This window comes from Hesperophylax consimilis, chromosome 29 (assembly GCF_061612785.1).
Source record: "Hesperophylax consimilis isolate HC1 chromosome 29, BYU_Hcon_1.0, whole genome shotgun sequence".
NCBI lineage: Eukaryota > Metazoa > Arthropoda > Insecta > Trichoptera > Limnephilidae > Hesperophylax > Hesperophylax consimilis.
Genome location: NC_142864.1, coordinates 4,523,923 through 4,548,020, shown reverse-complemented (window position 1 = coordinate 4,548,020; position 24,098 = coordinate 4,523,923). Strand labels below are relative to the sequence as shown.

General features: G+C 35.4%; 1 protein-coding gene and 1 pseudogene across 1 annotated transcript; both read left to right on the top strand.

Moving 5' to 3' along the window:
- The first annotated feature begins 2,678 nt into the window (after positions 1-2,678).
- On the top strand, positions 2,679-6,262 carry LOC149409792 (uncharacterized; annotated as a pseudogene).
- A 12,019-nt stretch (positions 6,263-18,281) lies between these two features.
- Positions 18,282-18,875, top strand: LOC149409791 (uncharacterized). The gene has a single exon (XM_089649070.1). It carries the CDS (start codon positions 18,282-18,284, stop codon positions 18,873-18,875), a length of 594 nt encoding a protein of 197 aa, XP_089505196.1.
- The last annotated feature ends 5,223 nt before the right edge of the window (positions 18,876-24,098 follow it).

The window sequence follows — 24,098 nt, the reverse complement described above, 5'->3', positions numbered from 1 at the left end:
GAGCATGATAACAAAATTATAGATGCCAATATGCAACCTAAACAATGTGCAAACATATTTAACTCTTTTTTTGCTAATGTCGGAAAAAATCTTGCGAAAAATATCCAAAAATCTTTTATCCCGGAAAATCATAATAATGAAAACTTACAGGAACGTAATATACTCTCAACGTTTGAAACGACAACAGAATGTGAAATCATAAAAATAATAGATAATATGAAAGGAGGTTCGTCTCCCGGTTTTGATTCTATTACGGCACATATGTTAAAATCTATGAAACCTTATTTAATAAAACCAATCACTTATTTAATAAACTTAAGTTTAACAAAGGGAATATTTCCAACGAACTACAAAAATACAATAATCTCACCTATTTACAAATCTGGAGATCCACATCAAGTAACAAATTATTATCGACCAATCTGTTTAATTTCAAATATAGGAAAAATCTTTGAAAAAATAGTAAAAAAACAATTAGTCAATTTCCTAGATAATAATAAAATACTACACAAAAACCAGTTTGGATTTATAAAATCTCTCAGCACACAAGATGCTATTGCTAACGTAACTTCATACATTTACGAATCTTTAGATAAAGGTAAAAAATGTGCAGGTATATTTATTGATCTTAGGAAAGCTTTTGATAGCTACTAAAAAAATTTAATAATATAGGCATAAAAGACAACGCGATTAAATGGATTTCAAACTACCTAAAAAATCGACCACAAGTCATAAAAATAAATAATGTTAATAGCGATAAAGAACATTCTGACTTTGGAATCCCGCAAGGTACAGTGCTTGGACCTATTCTTTTCACCATATATGTTAACGACATTTTTTTTCAACCACTACATGGCCAAATTACTTCGTATGCCGACGACACAGTTCTAATAATAAGCGAAAAAACTTGGGAAAACGTAATACTTAAAGCCACTGAAGACATAAATACTCTTAAGAATTTCTTCGACATTAATTTGCTATCACTAAATAGCGATAAAACATATGTAATTCCATTTGCAATACACACAAAAGACATCCCTAAAAATTTTAACATTATCATTCATGACAATTCCAAAATACATAATAAAAATTACTGTCTCCAAAACTGCACAATACTAAAAAACACAAACACAATCAAATATCTAGGAGTAATTATCGATAAAGATTTGAATTGGAAGGAACAAATATGTCAAATTGTAAAAAAAATCAGAAAACTGATACATGTATTTTTAAGAATCAGAAATTTTTTGTGTTTAAAAAACCTATATTTAATATATTATGCCTTGGTCCAATCAACTCTACAATATGGTATCATTAGTTGGGGATCCACATACAAAACTAACCTTATTCCAATAGAAGTGATATAAAGGTTAATAATTAAAATAATATTACGAAAACCTTCCGATTACCCAACGGATCGATTATTCGAAGAATTTCAAGTGCCTTCATTTAAAGATCTTTATACTAAAAATGCATTAATTCAAATCATAAAAGAAAAAGACAAGTATCAATTTCTAACTGAAAACCGTACTCGACTTAAATATATTTTTCCATGCCCAAAATTAAACACTTCCTTTGCACAAAATTATTACACTTACCGGGCAAGAATTTTTTTCAATCGACTACCTGAAGAAATTACAAACATTAATGATAACATCCAAATAATAAACACTGTGAAAAAATATTTTAAAGACAAACTTACAAAAAATAAAAATGTTTCCAATTGAATTAATCTTAAGAATAACTCACTTCAAATAAGTTTAAAATCATTTTATTTTTAATTACTTACTTATTGTAATAAAACAATGTACACTCCTCTTCCAGCCACAAGCTAATGCTTCTATGGAAGAGGAGTCTTGAAATAGTTGATCATATATTGTAACAAATAAACAAAAATGTACTTATATAATAAATAAAAAAATAAAAAAAATAAAAATGACAGTATAAGTGCAATGGTCTACAAACAAAATGCTTCTGAACTAGTTATACCTATTACACACATTGTAAATGTTAGTTTTGAGAATGGCTTGTTCCCTAATCATTGCAAAAATGCCAAAGTTATTCCTTTATTTAAGGGGTTATACAGGGTGTCCGGAAACTCGTAGTACAAGCGGGAAACTGGTGAATCTACATCACATTTGGAGTCGATTTTGTAGTATATTTTTTTTTATTTGAGCTTTCGTTATTGAGTAAATCGAGTTTGAAGTTGATTTTTTTTTTTTTTTTTTTTAATCAAATTCTTATAAATTATTACTGAAGATCAAAGTACCCAACTAAATAAAACTATTTGATGGTAAAACAAATGAAGAAACTCGGATTTGAAGCATTATTTTGAAATCACCCTTCATTTAACCCGGTTTAATCATAAAATATTTCTGCTCTGCAGGGTTAAAACATCTGTTATTCAACCCTAAATACCAGAAAAAACTTTAACCCTAAAATAGCCGAAAAATATTTTTTTTTGGTTTTTTTTTTTTTTTTTTGAAAATGCTCAAATCAAAAAACTTTATGTTTTTTTGGGTTCCCCATGTGGTGTAGATTCTCCAGTTTCCCGCTTGTACTACGAGTTTCCGGACACCGTGTATACAGTTAGAATTTTCAAAAATACGATTTTTTTTTAATTTCATTTTCGTAATGAAAATTTATTTAAGTACACACACAAAAAATTTCAAGTCAATCCGGCTATTATTTTCGAAGTTACACGCATATTTGTAAAGGCGTGTCAGAGCGGAGACGGTGACTCCAAAGCGTATTCGGGGGTTTTAAAAGTTGCACCTGACAGCGATAAAGAAGTTCTGAAGAAAGAATGTATTGGACACGTACAGAAGAGAATGGGCATGTGACACCGAGATTGTGTGAATAAAAATGTGGAAACAGTTGATAATAAAAATACAAAAAAAAAAACTTTTGGTGGAAAAGGCAAACTTAGTGGTAAAATTATCGACAAGTTGACAGTTTATTATGGCTTAGCAATTAGGAGAAATTGTGATCCCATCGAAAAAATGTATAGAGTAAAGACGCCATTTACCGGGTAGTTGCCCAATTCCAGGTACCCCTTTATGTCGAAACTGGTGCCAACTGCGCGAACTAATCGACCGGTAAAACAGAGATCTTACCATCCGCCATCATAAGGCGAAGATCGACAACCGTCACTCGCACGTTCATTAAGTGGCAGGCATTTTTGCAAAAAATCTGATAAATAGTTTATCAAGGCAGTTTTAACACGGCATATTTTGATAACAAGGGTAAGTGTTTTTTAGAGTTATTATTATTTTTCTTTTAACCTATGTAGTTAAGTTCACACGACATGCATTCTTTGTACATTTCATCGCTTTGTTACGTTTCTGTCATCATTTCGTTGTTCAGATTTGTGATATCCGCAATACCGGGGTACCCGGTAATGGCCAACTTCGGGTACCCGATAAAAGGCTTAATTTATTCAGCTAATATTTGTTTTAGATGGCAACTTCAACACGCGAAAAATGGGATCCTTCAGATATGAAAAGAGCTATAGAAGCTGTTCAAAACAAAACGATGGGATATATGAAAGCAGCCCGGGAGTTCCATGTCCCACAGACTACTTTGGAAGTTTACGTGAGAAATAAGAAGCAAATAAGTTGCATCGACAAACTGATTTCCCAGAAGTCTGGAAGAAAGCCTACACTGTCAGCAGGATTTGAAAAACAGCTTGTGCAGTACTGTATTCAAATGGATGAACGGTTCTACGGATTCACTCTCGCTGATGTCAAAAGTTTAGCTTTTCAACTTGCCGATTTAAACAAAATACCACATCCGTTTAACGTCGAAAAAAGGTCTGCTGGTGCAAAATGGCTTAAATTATTTTTACAGAGACACCCATCTTGCCAAGAGGAAGCCCCAAGGCACGTCTTTGGCACGTATTAAAGGTTTCAACCCAGACAATGTTTCAAAATTTTTTGATATTTTGGAGGCACAACTAGACAGTGTTGATAATTCCCCAACTAGAATTTACAACGTAGATGAAACCGGTATCAGCGTTGTGCAAAGTAAATTGCCAAAAATATTATCGCTGAAAGGAAAGAAGCAAGTCGGAGCTATAACATCTGCAGCAAGAGGAGCCCTCATAACTGTTATAACATGTATGAGTGCATCTGGCAACTACGTACCTCCGATGCTCATATTTCCCCGTAAAAACGTGAAAGCAGAACTCATGGATGGAGCTCCTCCAGGAGCTATATCGGCGTGCCATCCTTCAGGCTGGGTTCAGCAAAATATTTTTACTGATTGGTTTCGCCACTTCGTTAAATACACCAGGCCTTCTAAAGGGGATCAAATTATTCTTATTCTTGATGGTCATTACTCGCATACACGAAATATTGACATAATCAACATGGCCCGCGACAATGGCGTTATAATAATTTGTTTACCCCCACATTCAACTCATAAGATGCAACCGCTAGACCTAGCTTTTATGGGGCCATTTAAAACAAATTATTCAAAAGCTGTAACTACGTGGTTGAGGAATAATGTCGGAAGAATGGTGACTCCATTACAAGTCTCAAGTCTTATGGGGCAAGCATACCAACGTAGTGCAACTGTTGAAGTGGCCATCAAATGGTTTCCGCAAAAGTGGCATATTTCCTTGCAATCGTTTCATATTCAGAGACCACGATTTTGCTGCTCACGATGTTCCAGAACCGGAAGAATCACAAAATATTACGCTAGAAGCTGAGTTACTTGATTCTGGCACACATCTCACTCAGGCGTTGGCAACTGTTGGGACTGCAGATACCCCTGCTGCATCTTCAAGCAATGATCCTATTAGATGTATTGACATTAAAAAACTACCCACTGTTAAACCTAACACAAGTAAAAGAACTGGATCTGCTTGTTTAATTTCAGGATCCCCATACAAAAACAATTTAAGTGAGTCTTTAGCTAAACAAGATAAGAAAGGCGTCAGTAAATTAAATTTGGTTAAAGGTAAACAACGCATTATGAAAAAACAGACGAAAACTGAAAATACAACGAAGATGAAACGGAAGCAAAAAAAAGTGGACACATCAGATTCCAGCAGTGGTGAGAGTAACGATGACTCTGTTATTTTCATGGATACCGACGATGATCCAGATACCGATGAAGAAGATGCAGCGTGCGTTTACTGTAACAAAGAATATTCATCTAATTTCAGATGAGAAAAATGGATAAAATGCATTGCATGTAAAAAATGAGCTCACGTAGAATGTTCCGGTAACGGGAATTTCGATTTCATATGTGATATTTGCCTTAACGGTTGAACTTAACAGTACGAAAATAAACAGCCTTTTTATAACTTAATTAACTATGTTTTATTAAAAAAAAAAAAAAAAATTTTCAAAGCACCTGTAGAAACACTTTTTATGCGTATTACCGGGTACCCGATAAATGGTAGACATCCTATCACCGGGTACCCGATAAAAGGCAGGTATGGTACCCGATATAAGGACCTCTTTTTTTCAAAGACAAAATTTCTCCTTTCACATATTTTTCCTTTTGTGTTTTTAAGTAGGGCCGCTAAATTATTTTTACTGTACATACATAACATACATGATAAAAGATTAATACAGTTATTCACATACAAACTCATTTTCAGAAAATTCAATCATTTCTTCGTTTTATGGCTGATCAAAAAAAAGTACCCGGTAAATGGCATCCTTACTCTAATGCTATCTGGGCCACATATTATCATTATTTCTCAACAGACAAAAACCTCAACACGAGAAGTGCCCGATCGGACCAGAGTCATGGTGCAGTTGGCAACGGGCAGTAGCTCCCAATGAATTACCCACTTTCAAGCATGATCATCCGTCATTACCACAAGATTTTGCTGATGCTATACTTCCCATTTATACAGATCTCAGCAATGAGAAATTATTAGAAAGATGTGTGGGTGGTTTCACCCAAAACAACAACGAGAGCTACAATCAACTGATATGGAAAATCTCTTCAAAAATAGTTCAGGCCGGTTCCAAAACTGTAGAAACAGCTGTATACATGCTGCTGGCATGTTCAATGAAGGTACAACATCATTATTATATTACATGAATGTAATAGGGGTTTTACTTGGGCCCAAAGTGCATTCATACGCCGAAAGAGAGGATAAACAGCGCGTGGCCGTCTCCGACCGCAGAGCACATGATAGCACACGAGAGGGAAGAACAGACAACACCAACTCGAGTTACTAGAAGCTGCCGAAGGGGTAGAGGGTGTATTATATGGCCCTGGAATTGACGACTCGATGTAAATTGACAAGATTACTCGGAAACGGCTCAACCGATCAGTCTCAAATTTTAACACAAGCTTTTTAAGTATATTTTAGAGTTATTAATGGAAGGCCTGTTCTCACAGATAAATACATTTTTTTTTATAAACAATATAAGGCCAAAATTTTGGTATGATATTTTTTTTTGAGAAGCCGCCATTTTTTTCAAAAAAAAATATTTTGCTCTGTCCTTCGATTAATTAGAGGAATATAAGAGATATGATGGTCACCGCAAAAGGCCTTTTTTGAGAGGAGCTTCTGGAGAACAGCTATAGCAGCTTTCAAAATGATTATTTTTACAAATAAAGATTCTTAAAATACTGTTGCCATAATATGTGTACGAATTTTTACTTTAATAATTTTTATGTTTGCCAAACAATGTACATGTTTATATGTTCATAAAACTATTAGCACACACGAAGATGTGAGCTAACTTAAGATTAATAAATAAATAAAAATAAATTAAAAATTCTTATCAGGAAAAATTCTTAAAAAATCCCGTTTTTTTGGGCCTTCTGACTGTATATAACCCATTAAGCTTTAATAATATGTATTTTTATTATTTTAGTTTTAAATAATAATGATCTATAAGCTCCCTTTAAGCAAATGATACGTAAACCAGATTTTGACAAAGTTCAGGTTAACTTTTAACTGGTCGCAGGGTTTGCCACTGGGGATATTAAAACACCATTTTATAAAAGATTTTTTTTAAAGTTATCAGAAAATTAACTTGTCGCAGTAAATTAACTTGTCGCAGTAAATCAACTTGTCGCAGTAAATCAACTTGTCGCAGTAAATTAACTTGTCGCAGTTCCTACAAAGGGTGAATTGTTTTTAAATGACATGCTTAATATCAAAATATTTGGAATTTTTTTTTTTTTAAGTGAGGAACTATATAATCAAAAATAATTTTGAACATTCCCTCATTCTCTCTGACTCTCTCAGTTCCCTCCAAAAACTTAAATCCAGTCCTCTTCTTCATCCTGATGATCACTTTGTATGCCTTATTCGAGAGATGATAGCCTCCATTCAAAGCTCTGGTAAAACTGTAACTCTGATTTGGATTCCTGGACATGTTGGTATCATGGGTAATGATATTGCGGATGCCTTGGCAAAACAAGGAGCGTCCAACCCTGTTGTTACCCTCGTAAACCACATTCCCCTATCTGACATTTTTTCCATCATCAAAGATAGATCCCGCAATGTTTGGGCAGAGTATTGGCACATTGCTAGCCAATCCAAGGGAGCCTGCTATGCCTCAATACAAAGGACTATTTCATCAAAACCGTGGTTTCAGCAATTCCCTCATTTTTCCAAAAAAGAAATTTCTTCACTCATTCGAATGAGGATCGGACATTGTTCCGTTCCTTCCCACCTTTTTAAAATTCACGTCCTTGACTCCCCAGATTGTACATTCTGTGGTCTAGAAGTGGGAACTTTAGATCACATATTTTTTGGTTGTCCCTCTCTAAACAAATATCCTCTCTTCTATCAAGCCTTATCTAAAATTGCCTCCCCTCCATTCAACATCTCATCTCTTCTAAGTCTGAACTCGACTCCAATTTTCATTATAATTTTGAAATTTGCCTATTTAAATAAAATTAATATTTAAATTCACCTTTCATTTCTCAATAATTTTAAATGATGGCCAAGAACACCCTTGAAGGGTGAAAGCCAGAAATAATGGAAAAAAAAAAAAAAAACCTACATAAGGAAATTTTATTAGTTATTAATTGCCCTAAAAACAAGCGTATTCGTAAAGCGTTAGTAAAAATTATTGTTACGGAATATCATCCATTACACCTTGTAGAAGAGACCAAATTTATAGAATTTGTTAATACTTTATGCCCGGAATATCAACAGGAAAACGCTAACTTGTACTTTTATACCAAAGATGTACAATGAAATATACGCAACTGTTCAAGCAAAAAGAGCGAAAGCTTCGGGTGTTTGTCTTACCACCGATGCGTGGACCTCTATAAATAATCAAGGCTTTCTAGCTTTAACTGCTCACTACGTTGATGAAAATAGCAAGTTAGCATCAAATCTTTTGGGCATAGTAGATTTTAATGAAAGGCAAACCGCTGAAAATTTAAGCTCTCTGCTGAAAAGTAAAGTGAATGAGTTTAATTGAGGTTCCCGAATAACAGCAATTGTAACAGATAATGCCGCAAACATGATTGCGGCTGTTCGTTTAGGTGGTTGGCGGCACGTTGGTTGTTTTGCCCATTCGATTAATTTGGTTGTGCAGACATCCATTAAAGAAATACAGCCTACTTTAAGTAAAATTAAATCAGTGGTAGAGTATTTTAAACGGAGCTCTCACGCCCTTTCCAAACTTCAAGAAGTACAACGTCAAATGGGACTTCTCTATTAAAGTTAAAGCAGGATGTCCCGACACGCTGGAATTCTACTTATGATATGTTGTTAAGGGTAGTGAGAGTTAAAGACGCTATTATTTCAAAATTGGCTTTAAATCAGAGTCGAATTAATGACGATTAGTCCACGAGAATGACCACGTCCACGTGTCCACGAATATGACATCTACCAAGCTCCCAGACTCTCTATTCATTTACGGCTCCAAAGACTAAGATGGGCCGGACATGTGCACCAAGCACACGTGTACCAAAGAAGGTTCTAACAGGACACCCAAACGAAAGGCGGGCAGATCTAGGCTGAGATGGGAGGACGATGTCAGGAAAGATGCCAGAGGACTACTCCATGTTGCAGATTGGAAGACGACGGCCGAGGACAGAGGGCGGTGGAGGCTCATGTTAAAGGAGGCCAAGGCTCGAAATGGGCTGTAGCGCCATTGAAGAAGAAGAAGTCCACGAGAATGGGACATGATTATAAAAACCATGCCTATTTTAGGAGTATATGAAGAGATAACCCGCGATATGTCCGCAGACACTAAAGTCACATCATCCAAAATAATTACTTATTGTGAAGCGATGGAACGACATGCCAATAGCCAGGTTGTGGACGCCGATTTGTATCCAGAGCTTTTTAATTTAGTTAAAGTCTTGAAAAGTCAAATTAAAAAACGTTTTTGTGATGTTGCTGGTCCAGGCTTAATAGCTGAGGCTACCATTTTGGATCCATGATTCAAAAAGATCCCATTTAATGATACCACAAAATTAGAAAGGGTCGTCAATAGTATTAAATCAAAACTTTCCGATTTAATATTCAATTCCGAACAAGTTCGTCCGATAATTATTGAACCTGAACGTCCAGAACCGTCTACTTCCAACACCACGTCAGAGTGTCAGTCAATTTTTTTATGGGCAAAGCACGACGAGAAATTTACAAGCTACCAAACCGAAACTATGTTTAACCCCACAGCTGCTGCAACTATTGAATTTGACCAATATTTACAGGAAGAGCTTCTACACAGAAATTGCGATCCGCTTGAATGGTGGAATGAAAAGAAATACAAGTTTCCAAATCTGTATATTTTATCAAAAAATGTTATTTGCCTAATAGCCACCTCAGTACTAGTACTGTATCAAAATATAACTAGCCGTTGTAAACAATAGTTATATTGTTTCAACGTCCAACGCTGTTGATAATAATTAGCGCCAATAGTTGAAATATAATACCTACTTGCGAATATTATTCAACGCAGTCAACTGCCTAATAAATAAAAGGGTTAAGAGTTTGCACTTCGTGAACAACATTACTCGATATTTCAAATGGTCTTTTGGTTATGTAACTCCTGCTAGAAGTTTTTCTTTTATGTTCCCATCCAATATGGCCGATACACAGCGCTAAGGGACAATCGAATTTATCAACGACAAGCAAAAAATAACCAACGTCGGCCGCCTAGCTACGTTTTGTACCTATTGTTTTCAACAGTTTGGCTTGTTAAATCAAAAGAGTCAAGACATTACACTTCGTGAACGATTGTACCGGACGGTGTGTACCGTTCCCGGCGGCCGTCATTTTGTAATGGTCGAAGCGCCGAGCGTGAGCGCGGTTTTAGAACTTACGTGGGGCTTCGATACCTCGAGTCCCGCTCGCCCCCGCATCGCTTCCCCTCACCGTAAGCGCCCGGCCGGCCCAGGCGACCGCCCGGGACCAATCAACGCTCACCCAAGCAACGCTGTACGGGAAAATATTTGAATTGACGATTTATTGAGATGTTTAGACTAAGTTTTAGAGAGTTTGGCCGTATATATTACGAAATAAAATACATTGATAAAACGGCCGGACTCTCTTTAACATAATTAGTTAATAAAAATTAGTATTAATTTAGAATTAATAAAATTAAATATGATTTCCCCTGAATATGTTGGGCCGGGGACCCCCACACTTAATGAATGTATGTACAACTGATTGATTAATAAAAATGCTAGAGAGGAGTGGTTAGGATAGATTAAAAGAGCATAAAAAGTAGAGTAGTTCTAAAGGTTGTGACTTCCGCTAATTGAATCTTAGCGGACGTCACAGCCCGCGGATCATCAACATCCCGCGAATGAAGGCAGCGCGTCGATCCTGCCCTCCCCAAAGTCAGGAGAGGGGGATTGCGCAATGAATACGGCGCGCCAGCCTTCAGCTCGCTCTCTCTGCCTTGGACCGCCACCAGCTACTCTACTCTGCTCTTCCTGACTGCTTCTCTCTGGATCTCAACTTGGATACTTCTTTGACTTGGCTCCCCCCTGGATTTCTGCCCTGCCTGCCTCCTCCCGCACCGAGGATAAAGCAGATTCCGGCCCCAAACTGAGCAAGGATAAAGCAGATTCCCGTACCGACCGGAGCAAGGATAAAAGCAGATTCCTGTACCGACCGGAGCAAGGATAAAAGCAGATTCCTGTACCGACTGGAGCAAGGATAAAAGTAGATTCCTGTACCGACCGGAGCAAGGATAAAAGTAGATTCCTTTACCGACCCGAGCAAGGGTAAAGCAGATTTCTACCCGGACCTAGCGGCTAACTACGGACTGACCGGCCAATCATACAATCTAATTTTTCAACAACCAGCAAAATATATCTTCAACGTCTTTAATATTTCAACAGGGTAATGTTTTCAACACCGAAACCAACGTCTTCAAACTTCCAACAGTTTTAACTTTCAACTTTATCGTAGGATTATTATTACGTGTGTGGGGCATAGAGATAATAATAATACATCAATGGTCCGGGGAACCACCCGTTAATAGGGATTCCCAAATAAGATTTTGATCTATTTTTTGTTTGTTTTTTTGTTAGTATCGTGTCGATCTCCTATACGTTTAGTTTGATTGTACTGGCTTGTCGCGCGTCTATTTAATCTGTTTTTGTTAATTGTTTTACTTAGGAAGTAAAAATTCAAGTGTTTGAAATAAATTTGATGAATAAACCAATTTCTAAGTGAAGAATGATTATTAGTGTTAGTGTCGTAGTGTGATTGAACTTTGAACTGATGATAAATATATTAAATATTAAACAGTTGAAGTGCCTTCCTAAATAGATATCAAATATCAATGGCGAACAATAATCGGAGTGATTTGTGGAAGTATATCCAATCTGATGAAAAGACAAAAACTGCAAAATGTAATGTTTGTAAGCGTGCACTCTCATACAAATCAACAATTTCCAATCTAAAATGCCATTTAAAGCACAAGCACCCGATTGAATTTTCCTCGTTTGGAACTCATGTATCCAACGAAGGTGGTCAACAAAGAACGGTTTCTAATGTTGGAAGCGCTGAATCTCCTATAATCCATGATACCCCAGGATGTTCTGAGCCTGATAATCCTGCAACATCTACAACCTGTTTCATTTATTCCTCGAAAATTGGCTCGAGAAGACAAACAAAGGATTGACGAATGTATTTTAAAACTATTTTTTGTTGATCTGCAACCATTTAGTTTAGTTGAGGATGCTGGATTTCGAGAATTCGTAAAAATTTTGAATCCATCGTATGTATTACCATCTAGGAAAACTATTTCCAATGCGATGTTACCGTTGGCTTTCCAAAAATGTTTTGACAAAACCCTACTGTTTGTTAAACAGTAGGCTAAAAATGTGTGCCTTACAACAGACTGCTGGACTTCTCATCTTACAGAGTCTTATATAGCTGTGACAATACATTTTTTAACAAATGATTTGGAGTTCAAATCCATTTTACTTGATTGTGCACCTTTAAATAGATCCCACACGGGAAAAAACCTTGCTGATGAAATACAATGCATTTTGTCAGATTGGCAACTGTCCGACCGTGTCCGACTTGGAGTTTAGGATAATGCTTCCAATATTAAAAACGCATTTCATAATCACCTTAAAATTCCACATTTTGGTTGTTATGCGCATTCGCTTAACCTGGTTGTTACTGATGCTCTAAAGTTATTTGAGCCAGTAATAGAAAAAGTTAAAAGAATCGTAATGCATTTTAAAAAAAGTACAATTTCGTCAGAGAAATTTTTACAATATCAGCTGCGAACAAATGTAAGCAAACCAAAGCGGCTAATTCAATCGATCGTCACAAGGTGGAACTCGGTTTTCTACATGATCGAGAGATTTGTGGAATTAAAGGAAGCTGTACGTGCTACCTTAGCAATATTGGATGTTGACCTGCTTTTAATAACCGTAGAAGAGTGGGAAGCCTGTGGAAAAATATGCAAAATATTATTTGAAGAAGTCACACGTGCCATCAGTGGCGAAAAGTATTTAACAGGCAGCATGCCAATTGCTTTGACAAAGGGATTGATCATTGTTTGTGAGAAGATAGATGGGATGCCACTCTCGGGTGTTTTAAAACAAATTGCAAACAAACTATGTGAAGGTTTAAGCACCCGGGTTGGCGATTTGGAGAAAAATTAATGTCTGTCTTTATGCACCTTCATGGATCCACGCTTTAAGGTGAATTATTACTCTAATCCCAACACTGTTAATGTGGTTAAAAACATAGTTCACGAACTTTTGTTAAGTGGGGTACCTACTCCCTCGGAAGAACAAGACTATTCGCAAGATATTTCTGAAAATCAAACAGAATCTTCAGACGAACCGTTATCATTTTGGAATGCAGTAAATTTAGAAGTCGAAAAAATTAAGCCAGTGAATAATCCACATAACAAATTCCGCAAAGAACTGGACACGTATCTCGAAATGGATCTTCTTCATAGAAAGGGTTGTCCCCTGAAATGGTGGAAGGAACAAGGAGTATATTTTCCGAATTTGAAAAAATCTTCATACAACAATGCGGTATTGTAGCAAAATCCGTTCCTTGTGAACGAATTTTTTCCAAGACTGGACAAATTATATCCGACCGCAGGTGCATTTTTAAGGCTGGAAAAGTGCGACAGCTGGTGTTTTTGAATAAGGATTCGAAAATATAGAAATGCGTAAAAAAAACAATCTGTAAATAACCTTTAAATGACTTAATAACCGTAAATATTGTACATAAATAATTTGATGTGTAAAAACGTCTGAACTGTGCTAAAAAAAGTGGGGACCTTAAATAGACTGAGCTTGGAGTAAACCTATCAAATAATGTAAGTCATGGTTTTATTTTTCTTAAAAAACGTCTAATCTTATTAATTTTTCAAAACTGGACATTATATTCTTACAAATAATTAAACTGAATAAGCATTGAAATTCTAAATACTTGGACCGTAATTTTTTATAACGTTTAATGCTTTATGATAATTTGAATATATGTACTTAGATATTAGTAAATTATCAAAAAAAATATAATAACAAATGTGATGAATGAGGTTTCATCGAGTATGGAGAATTAAGTACTAAAAACAGACCTGAGTTATATAAATCACTAGAAATAATCGATTATAGTTGCGTCAACGTCGGCGTTATTTTCAACAGTTAAAAATCGCCAACGATAACGACGTTGGCGTTGGATGGAATTATCGTCAACGCCCAGTACTACTCAGTACCATGCAAGAGAATATTCTCAAAAGCAGGGCTTACTCTCACTGAGAGAAGATCACGTTTAACATCTTCAAAACTAGCCGAAATATTATTTTTAAATTGTAATTTGGAATAACTTTTTTTCTTCAACTTTTCAACTTATGGATCCTATTTTAATTTCAATACTATATTTTACAACAGTAATCAGTAATAATACTAATAATGATATGCGCAAATTATGTGGCTTTTCTATGTCTTTTGTGTGTGTAATCGTAATGTTATGTTATGAGATATTGGAGTGTCTGTATGTTTTTTTATTTTAAATTTTGATCTGTTATTGAGTATTCTGTTATCTAAGTGAAATTTCCTTTTTTTATGCACGTGATAGCGTTAGTAAAATGCTTTTTTTACTCTTCTCCTCTGTCTATTATATAAAAGCAGCAAGATTTTATAAACATTTTAAAACCTGATGGCTTCATCCTATTTTGTATTGATATTATTTAGTATAGACACTTGCCTTTCTGGTATATTATTTTTGTTTAATGTTTTTTGTATTTAAAAATGGTATTTTCATTTTCAGTATTAGTAATATTTGTTGGTGGTTATTGTTTACGTATACACACATCACAATTTTATTAGTGAGTTGTAAAATTACTTTTTTATTTTGTTCGTAAAATAACATATTTATTAAAAAGTTTGTAACATGTTTATATTTTTTACTAAAGTTACTCCAAAGCTATCCTTGCCTTAAGAACTCTGTGCTATAAAGTGTAAAGCTTACAAATACAGGTTTTTAAGTAAAGTTATAAATTTACTTCTGCAATGAAAATAATAAATCCCTGTATTTGATATTTTTGTGTGTTTATTTAAAATATTTTTTTCAAAACGAACACATTTATTTGATTGCGAAAAAATCCTTCATTATAGCTTTCTTTAAGGTTCTTAAATGTGAGAATTCTAGGTACAAAACCAAAATGAAGTGTCGAATCAAGGAATTAAATGAATTAGTTCACTTGACCAGGTGAATAAGACTTGACCAGGTGAATGAAAATAATAAATCCCTGTATTTGATATTTTTGTGTGTTTATTTAAAATGTTTTTTTCAAAACGAACACATTTATTTGATTGCGAAAAAATCCTTCATTATAGCTTTCTTTGAGGTTCTTAAATGTGAGAATTCTAGGTACAAAACCAAAATGAAGTGTCGAATCAAGGAATTAAATGAATTAGTTCACTTGACCAGGTGAATAAGACTGATTGATTCATTATTGTGAATGAAACTGCCCATGTCTACTATAAAGATCTAAATTGACACTATCCCTCAACCAGGCCGTAGCTTAGTTTGTTAAGCGGTCGATTTTCGATTCAGTTCGTTATAACGACGGCGCGTCTTCGATTCTCAAGTAGGGGAGACCCAGGCAAAGCGAATGGACCAGGCATAGCGGATGACTTGAATATTTCCGAAAATTACCACTAGAAGGCGCTAATAGTCTCACAATCGGTGTACCGCAGCGCTACCGACGCCATGACAGTGAATATTTGTCGTTTGGCAGGAACGCACGCTTTTTTTGATAAAAAAACGATTTTTTTGAATTTTCTTACGATAAACGAAGGTAAGGTATTTGTGATTATTATTATTTGGTTATATTTCATGTGAAGATTAGTTTATATCATCCAATTTTTATTTGTTTCCTATTTAAAAAACTTAGTTTAGTTATGAAATACAGCACCCACATAGTATTTTTTAACAAAATGTTATTTGATACTGCCTTGGGCAAAGCGAATAGGGCAAAGCGGATGGACCATTCGCTTTGCCCGAGTGAATGAACTTTCTGATTGATTATGTGCAATTGCGTATTACATATTTACAATGTTTATATTTTTATAGATGGTGTATACATACGTACAAAAAACAAACCAGGCAAGTTGGACTGAGTCAACGATGGCCAAAGCTATGAAAAAGGTGACCGAAGACAAGGAATCCATTACAGCCGTAGCTAAAAAATATGAAATTCCTTATGCAACACTCTATCGCCACATCAAATCGGGATCCACAAAGAAGAAGTTAGGCCGTTTTTCTACAATTTTTTCTTCTAAACAGGAAAAAGAACTCTGCGATTACTTGCTGAAAATGGAGAGCGTTTTCTACGGGTTAACGCGTTGTGATTTCCTTTCATTGGTGTATAATTATGCTAAAGAAAATAAAATTCTACATCCCTTTAAAAATGGAAAAGCTGGAGAAGATTGGCTCCATAGATTTCAATTGAGAAATCCGTTGATATCGTTACGTTCTCCGGAACCAACATCAATAGCCAGGGCAAGAGGATTCAATCGTCCTCAGGTCGATAGATTTTATGATATTTTGTGGGATCAAATTGAAAAAAATGACATTTCGGCCACTCGTATTTACAACATGGATGAAACAGGTATTAAAACCTCAAGTAACAAGCCTCCAAAGATTTTTTCATTAAAAGGCAAGAAGCAAGTGGGAGTTATTAGCAGTACAGAAAGAGGGCAACTGACAACAGTTATTTGCTGCTGCAATGCAGCGGGATCTTTTATTCCACCATTTTTTATTTTCGCCAGGAAAAGGATGCAAGATCGATTACTCGATGGTGAACCACCAGGATCTCAAGCTTGTTGCACGGACAATGGATGGGTGAACGGTTCTTCATTTTTATTATGGCTGCAGTTTTTTGTTGAAACTGTAAGACCGTCTTCCAACAGCAAGGTATTACTTCTCTTGGACAATCATGAAGCTCACAAATATTACCCAGCTTTGGATTATGCCTCTAAAAATAATGTGCATTTTGTGTCTTTTGCCCCCCATACAACACATCGTATGCAACCACTTGATGTTGCTGTTTACGGGCCTATCAAAAAATACTTTGAACAAGAACTAAACATGTTTCAAAAGAATCATGTTGGACGCATAGTCAATCAATATGACATGGCAAAACTCTTTGCACCCAGTTTTTCAAAAGGAGCATCTGTACAAAATGCAGTCAGTGGCTTTCAAAAACCAGGAATATGGCCTTACAATCGGAATTCATTTAGTGACATTGATTATGCTCCTGCTACAGTGACGGATCGTCCTATTGAACCAGAAGGCCGCACATCTCCAACGAATCAACCACTGCATTCTGTGCCTGTTTTAGATAAAGCCTCCTGCTGAAATCATCAACGAAATTCAAAAAACACCGGTCAAATCTACGCACTCATCATCAACGAAAATAAAGTCACCATATGATATTAGACCAATGCCCAAAGCAAATTTTAATTTGGCCACAAGAAAAATAAAATGCCAAAAGTCAGAAGTTCTTACTTCTTCTCCCATAAAAAACATACAAAAAGAGAAAAATGAAGCCAACATCCAAAAAAATAAAAAAAATGAAATCATAAAGAAAAAAAAAACTTGGCCCATCTACCAGCGGACTAAAAGTCAAAGCAAAAACAAATGAAAATAAAAATTTGAAATGCCTTATTTGTGACGAAAATTATGTTGAACCATTAACAGAGGATTGGATTCAATGCAGCCAGTGTAAAAGTTGGGTTCACGAATCATGCACGTCATATAGTGGATATGGTTCTTACTTCTGCTACGATTGTGATTCCTAATTCTCTTTGCCCGGAGTCCAAATTCGCTTTGCCCGGGTACCCGGGCAAAGTGAACAAGACGAAGACTTTTTTTAAATTTGCATTATTTTTTATAATTATAATTAATTTTACCTTTTCATTTATTTTACGTCTGAAGACAGATATTTTCTTAACATTACTGTTTATAAAGTTTTTATGTTATGCAAACATTGTGTGTTTTATTTAATATCTCCCTTAACATATCCGCTTTGCCTGGGTCTCCCCTAAACCAACAGATTTTTTTTGTATTTATTATCCCTCTGTGCATCAGTCGCGATACTGTGTGATTACAGCTACATTCAAATTCAAAATAAATATTTAAGTTCCTCTAAACATGAGTCGACAGAGAAATGCACAAAAGAAATCAATGACATCTAGTGACGCTGAGGAAGATGACAATAAAATCATTACTTATATCGAAAGTTTCGAGAAATGTACGAAACTATTATAACCAAACTAAATATTCTGCCAGACATAAAAGACTCGGCTTCATTTCCGCCGAGTACGAAAACCCGAAAAAAATGTTATCCGATTCTTTGGGCACAATAAAAAGTCTACAAGCTGAGAATGTTAAGCTGAACACAGAAGTGCGCGATCTTAACGCGCGCATGTCCCACATGGAACAGACAGCCAGGGAAACCAACATCGAGATCCAGTGCGTACCTGAGCATAAATCTGAGAACCTGATATCGATCGTAAAACAACTTGGAACCGTGATTTCCCGCCCCATTGCCGAGTCCGAAATACTTAACATTCATCGAGTCTCCAAGATCAAACCAGATTCCAGAAGGCCCAAGTCAATCGTCGTGAAGCTCCCGAGCGTGAGGGCAAGGGATGAAGTCCTGGCTGCAATCGACAGCTTTAACAAGAAAAACATGAGCTCCAAGCTAAACTCAACACATCTAGGCATTGACGGCATCAAATCACCGGTATACGTCAGCGAACACCTCACACCAGCAAACAAGGCTCTGCATGCAGCCACGAGGATTAAAGCGAAAGAAGCTAATTATAAATTCGTGTGGATCCGTAATGGTAAAATTCTTGTTCGTAAAGATGAACACTCTGCGCATGTAGTGGTGATCCGCAACCCGGACTCGTTAGCTTCGCTTGCCTGATTCCTACCGTATTTTGTCTAAATTTCAATTGGTATATGTGTATGTATGTGTGTATATATATGCACCTTACAGTGTTCTATTATTATGTAGCCTGAACCGTCATTTAAAACCTTTATTGAGAGAAGCATTCTCAAATTCCCTTTCGCATGGCACTTTCCTGCTCTTTTTCAGCACCCTGTGTTGGTCAAGTGGTCACCAGATGTCACCATTAATACAACAATAAATATCACTGACAGCTGTCGAGTTTTTTCTGTGTCTTACTAGAAACTTATAAATAGAACAAAAAAAAACAGTGTTTTTAAACAAGTTTCAGTATACTGCAACATAATTTAGTGCACTACGTTTATTTATTAATAATCATTTCGAAATCATCGTAAATATTCACCATTATTATAAAATTTATAAATCAATTTGTTTAATAATCAATTGTGCACAGTGTTCCCTACGTCTCGCTCTAACAAGTAACAGGATAAGGTATTCTCTCCCTCGCACTTACTGGATAACACTTGTGGACGCTCCCGCTACCTACTTGAGTTAATTACCTGTACATTGCGAGCAGGGTTGTCACTCATATTATTTTCTTATAAAAAAAAAAATTTAAATTTAACTTTCGAAATGAATAATAATGAAGCAATTGCTTTCCTAAACAAAGCTAAGGAGGAGATTAATAGCATCCACAATGCCATTACCGATCCTGTCTTAAAAATAACAAAAGACCAAATGGCAAAAATACTCAGTAAACTTTCTAATCTATCTGGAACTATGCAAGACCTAGGAGTAACTGTTGGAGTTCTTGAAGGAAAAGTTATGACATTCGAAAAAATCATTGAAAAGAAAGTATTACCACAGGAAACAACGCCAATTTGTGAGGTGCTCGCTGAGATAGAGGAACGCAAGACCCGCTCGAAGAACATAATTTTACTCAACGTCCCCGAGTGTAATTCGAACTCAACTACAGTGAGCGTCTTGGAGGATGGAAAAAAGGTATTAGCAGCTATTAGTGAAATTAATAGCGAGTTCAATCTAGAAGATGTGAAAATTTACAGGCTCGGAAGTAAAATTCCAAACAAAACCAGGCCAATTAAATTAGAATTTGATGAAGTCAAACAGGCGAAACTAATACTCTTTAACAAAACTACTCTGTCCAATGGAATTATAATCAAACCTGACAGGACACTACAACAAAGAAATCACTTAACTGACCTCTGGAAGGAATTAGAAGAGAGGAAAGAAAAGGGCGAAGTCGATTTACGAATCAAACATTTCAACGGAATTCCCAAAATCATCAAAACCCAAGCAAAAAACTAAAAAACAAACAGAACAGATTTTCTAGACTTACAGGATATTATCAAAATGTACGGGGAATGCGTACAAAATTGCACCAACTTAAAACTAACTCCCCAATCTTCTCACACGATATTCTGTTTTTAACTGAAACATGGTTAAATGCTGATATCAGCTCGTCAGAATTAGGCCTACATCAATATACCACATATCGTTCTGATCGAAATTCTATTACGAGCAAAAAGTCTAACGGAGGAGGTGTGATGCTGTGCGTATCCAAGAATATATCATCTACTAAATTACCGGTAAAACACAAAAGTGTTGAACAAATTTTTGTATTGCTCAATATACCTAATGGAAAAATTATTATTGGCTGTGTCTATATCCCACCTGCATCGGATTTGCAAACGTATAAAAATCACAATGAGGACATAGAAGTACTCAAATTCAAATATCCTAAAGCAAAATTCATTATTGCTGGTGATTATAACCTTCCTAACTGGACCAGCCAAGATGACAACGGACCTGCTACAAACCAAGCCGATTTACAGTGTGCTAAATGTAGTGAAATTCGTGATATGTCTTTATTTTTGGGACTAACTCAATCAAACAAGATTTTCAACTTTAACAATCGAATGTTGGATTTAGTGTTTTCAAGTGATTCGAAAATAGTGGTTGAGCTATCCGACGAATTATTATTACCATTAGATCAACACCACCCACCGTTGGACATTATCATAACAAATAGGCCTTTAACATCTTCAAAAAAAACAAGTGTCCCATCGTATAACTTTTCCAAAGCTGAATACCATCATATTACGGAGTACCTTGCCCAAACAGATTGGTCCTTTTTAGATGAGGAAAATAATATAAATGATCAATTAGAATACTTTTACTCGATTTTAAATACCTCTATAGAACAATTTGTTCCCAAGGTTAGCTTTACATCATCTAATTATCCGAAATGGTTTACAAGGGAACTAACTAATTTAATTAATAAAAAAAAATGTATCCACAGAAAATATAAACATACCAGAAATTCTAACGATTATATAGCATTTACTAAACTACGAAAACAATGTAAAGAATTATCAATAAAGTGCTATAGTGACTATGTTAACGTAATTGAAAATGAGGTACATCATCACAATGTGAAAAAATTCTGGAATTTTACTAAATCTCAACGAAAAGACAACTGTGGATATCCTAATAGCATGTTCTTTAAAGAAAAATGTGCCGACAGTATTGAGGGTATAGTTAATCTTTTTGCTGACTCATTTAAAAGTGTCTACGACAAAGATATTCCCATCAAAGCAGTCTCCAGTACGTCAGTGGAAGAGTCATTAAACCTAAGTCAATGTTTCATAAAATTAGATTCCATAGAAAGAAGCATAAAAGCACTAGATAGTAATAAATCTGCTGGACCGGATGGTATTCCTCCCATATTTTTAATAACTTGCATTGATAGTTTGATATATCCCTTACATAAACTTTTTAACAAATCCTTAGCGTCTGGCTGTTTTCCGGCTCTGTGGAAAAAGAGTTATTTAACGCCCATTCATAAAAAAGGCGACAAAAGCGATATATCTAACTACAGACCTATTTGTATTATGTCTGCTTTACCCAAACTTTTCGAGTCATTAGTATTAGATACCATTGTAAAACCTATCAACAATATTATTGTTCCTAACCAACATGGCTTTATCAGAGGTCGATCTACCTTAAGTAATTTAACTATCTACAATAATTACATATCTGAATCGCTCAGTCTGAAACAACAAGTGGATTCTATATACACCGATTTCAGTAAAGCATTTGATAAGGTTCGACATCATATTCTTATATCCAAACTCCGACTGTTAGGCATCAAAGGTAGTTTATTGACATGGATTATTAGTTACCTCAGTAATAGAGTTCTTTGTGTCAGGATTAATTTTATAGAATCCTATGTATTCGAGGCCACAAGTGGTGTCCCGCAAGGGTCCCACCTTGGCCCAATATTATTCTTAATATTCATTAATGACATTGTAAACATATTTAAAGATGTACAAGTCCTACTTTTTGCAGATGATCTAAAATTGTTTAAAAGAATACGAAATATATATGATTGCCTAATTTTACAAGCTAATTTAGATAAATTTTTTAAATGGTGCGAACAAAATATGTTATTTTTGAACATTGAGAAATGTCAAGTAATACGATTTTCCAGAACTCATTCTCATATCTTACATGAATATAATTTAAATAATGTTAAATTAACACCAGTATCACAAATTCGTGACTTGGGAGTTATATTCGAATCAAACTTAACATTCACAGCGCATATAGATGATATAACTAATAAGGCTTTAAAGATTCTTGGCTTCCTTTGTAGAACCCTAACTGATTTTAAGTCATTGGATTGCATGAAAACACTCTACATTTCACTAGTTAGAAGCCAAGTGGAATATAATTCACCTATTTGGTCTCCTTTCTATAAAGTACACTCTAACAAATTAGAACGGGTTCAACACAAATTTCTTAGGTACTTAAATTTCAAGCTTAAAATTCCAATAGAAAACATTAATTATGTAAATTTGATGAATGGACTTAATTTAATTACGCTGTCTGACAGAAGAACCATTTCAGACCTAATTTTATTATACAGAGTCATGAACAACCTTATTGACAGCCCTGCCATCGTTGCTGCTATTAAACTCTATGTACCGACAAGAAATACTAGACAAAATACAACATTCTTTTGCGACACATATAAAACCAACTATCAGTCAAACTCACTTACCAATAGGATGCATGATTTGGGCAACAAGTTTGGTGGTATTATAGATATATTCCATGATTCCCTTTATAATCTTAAATTCAAATTAAACCAACACTTTGTGGAATCATACAAATTATTGTAATAGATTTAACGATTAGATATGTTATTGTAATGTTTTATATTATATTTTGTTCTTTGTTATTGTTAAATATTATGTTGTTTAAAATGTTTCTTTACGCCATATTCTTCAAAAACTACTTGTATATTTTTTTAAAATTCTTCACTTTTATAACTCTTAGTATAAATTCTAACTCGATAACTTATGTAAAACTTATTTATAATCTATGTAAAAGCCCCTATGGGCGTATAACAACAACAACAATTATTATGGACCAAACTAAAAGAAAGAGGCCTACCATGGAAAGTAGTACGAATTCTCGACACATGACACCGTCAACAAGAAAACCTAGTTAAATGGAAAGATAATTTCTCAGAACCCTTTTTCTTAAAGAGTGGGGTCAGACAAGGAGGTTGTTTGTCCCCAGTACTGTTCAACATATATATGGATGAATTAACTCACAGGTTCAATAACGCTGGGGTAGGCTGCCATATTGGAGGACAATTCATCAACAACGTGAGCTACGCAGACGATATGGTGCTGATGTCACCGTCAATAAGGGGACTAAGAATTCTCTTGAAGATCTGCGAAGAATATGCACTCGAAACAAACATGTTATATTATGTACCTACTTATCTCTGTATATAACATTGTAGTTATATTTTATGGAATGTGTGGGATTGCACTCACCTCCCCACATTTTGGAATAAACAATTATTATTATTATTATTGATAAACTCACGGCTCAAGTGGAGCACATTAGCTCGTTTATTCAGGATTTCATGGCGTCTAAAACATACGAAGATAGGAGAAACGTGGATTCCGACGAGGACGCATCATCGGAAGATCAAGAGATGCACGTGGAGAGAAATTCATCATCTTCGCTAGGGATGGGATTAGTAAATCCTAATCATGAGTTCAAGGAATTAAACCTATCGATGGCGGAAACCACGTGTAAGGAACCTACAGTTCTTACGGCTGACGCAAACCGCGTAAAGAAAATCGAAGATTTACAACACTTCGGTTCGCCTGAATGGAACGAAGTAAGGTATGGAGATGT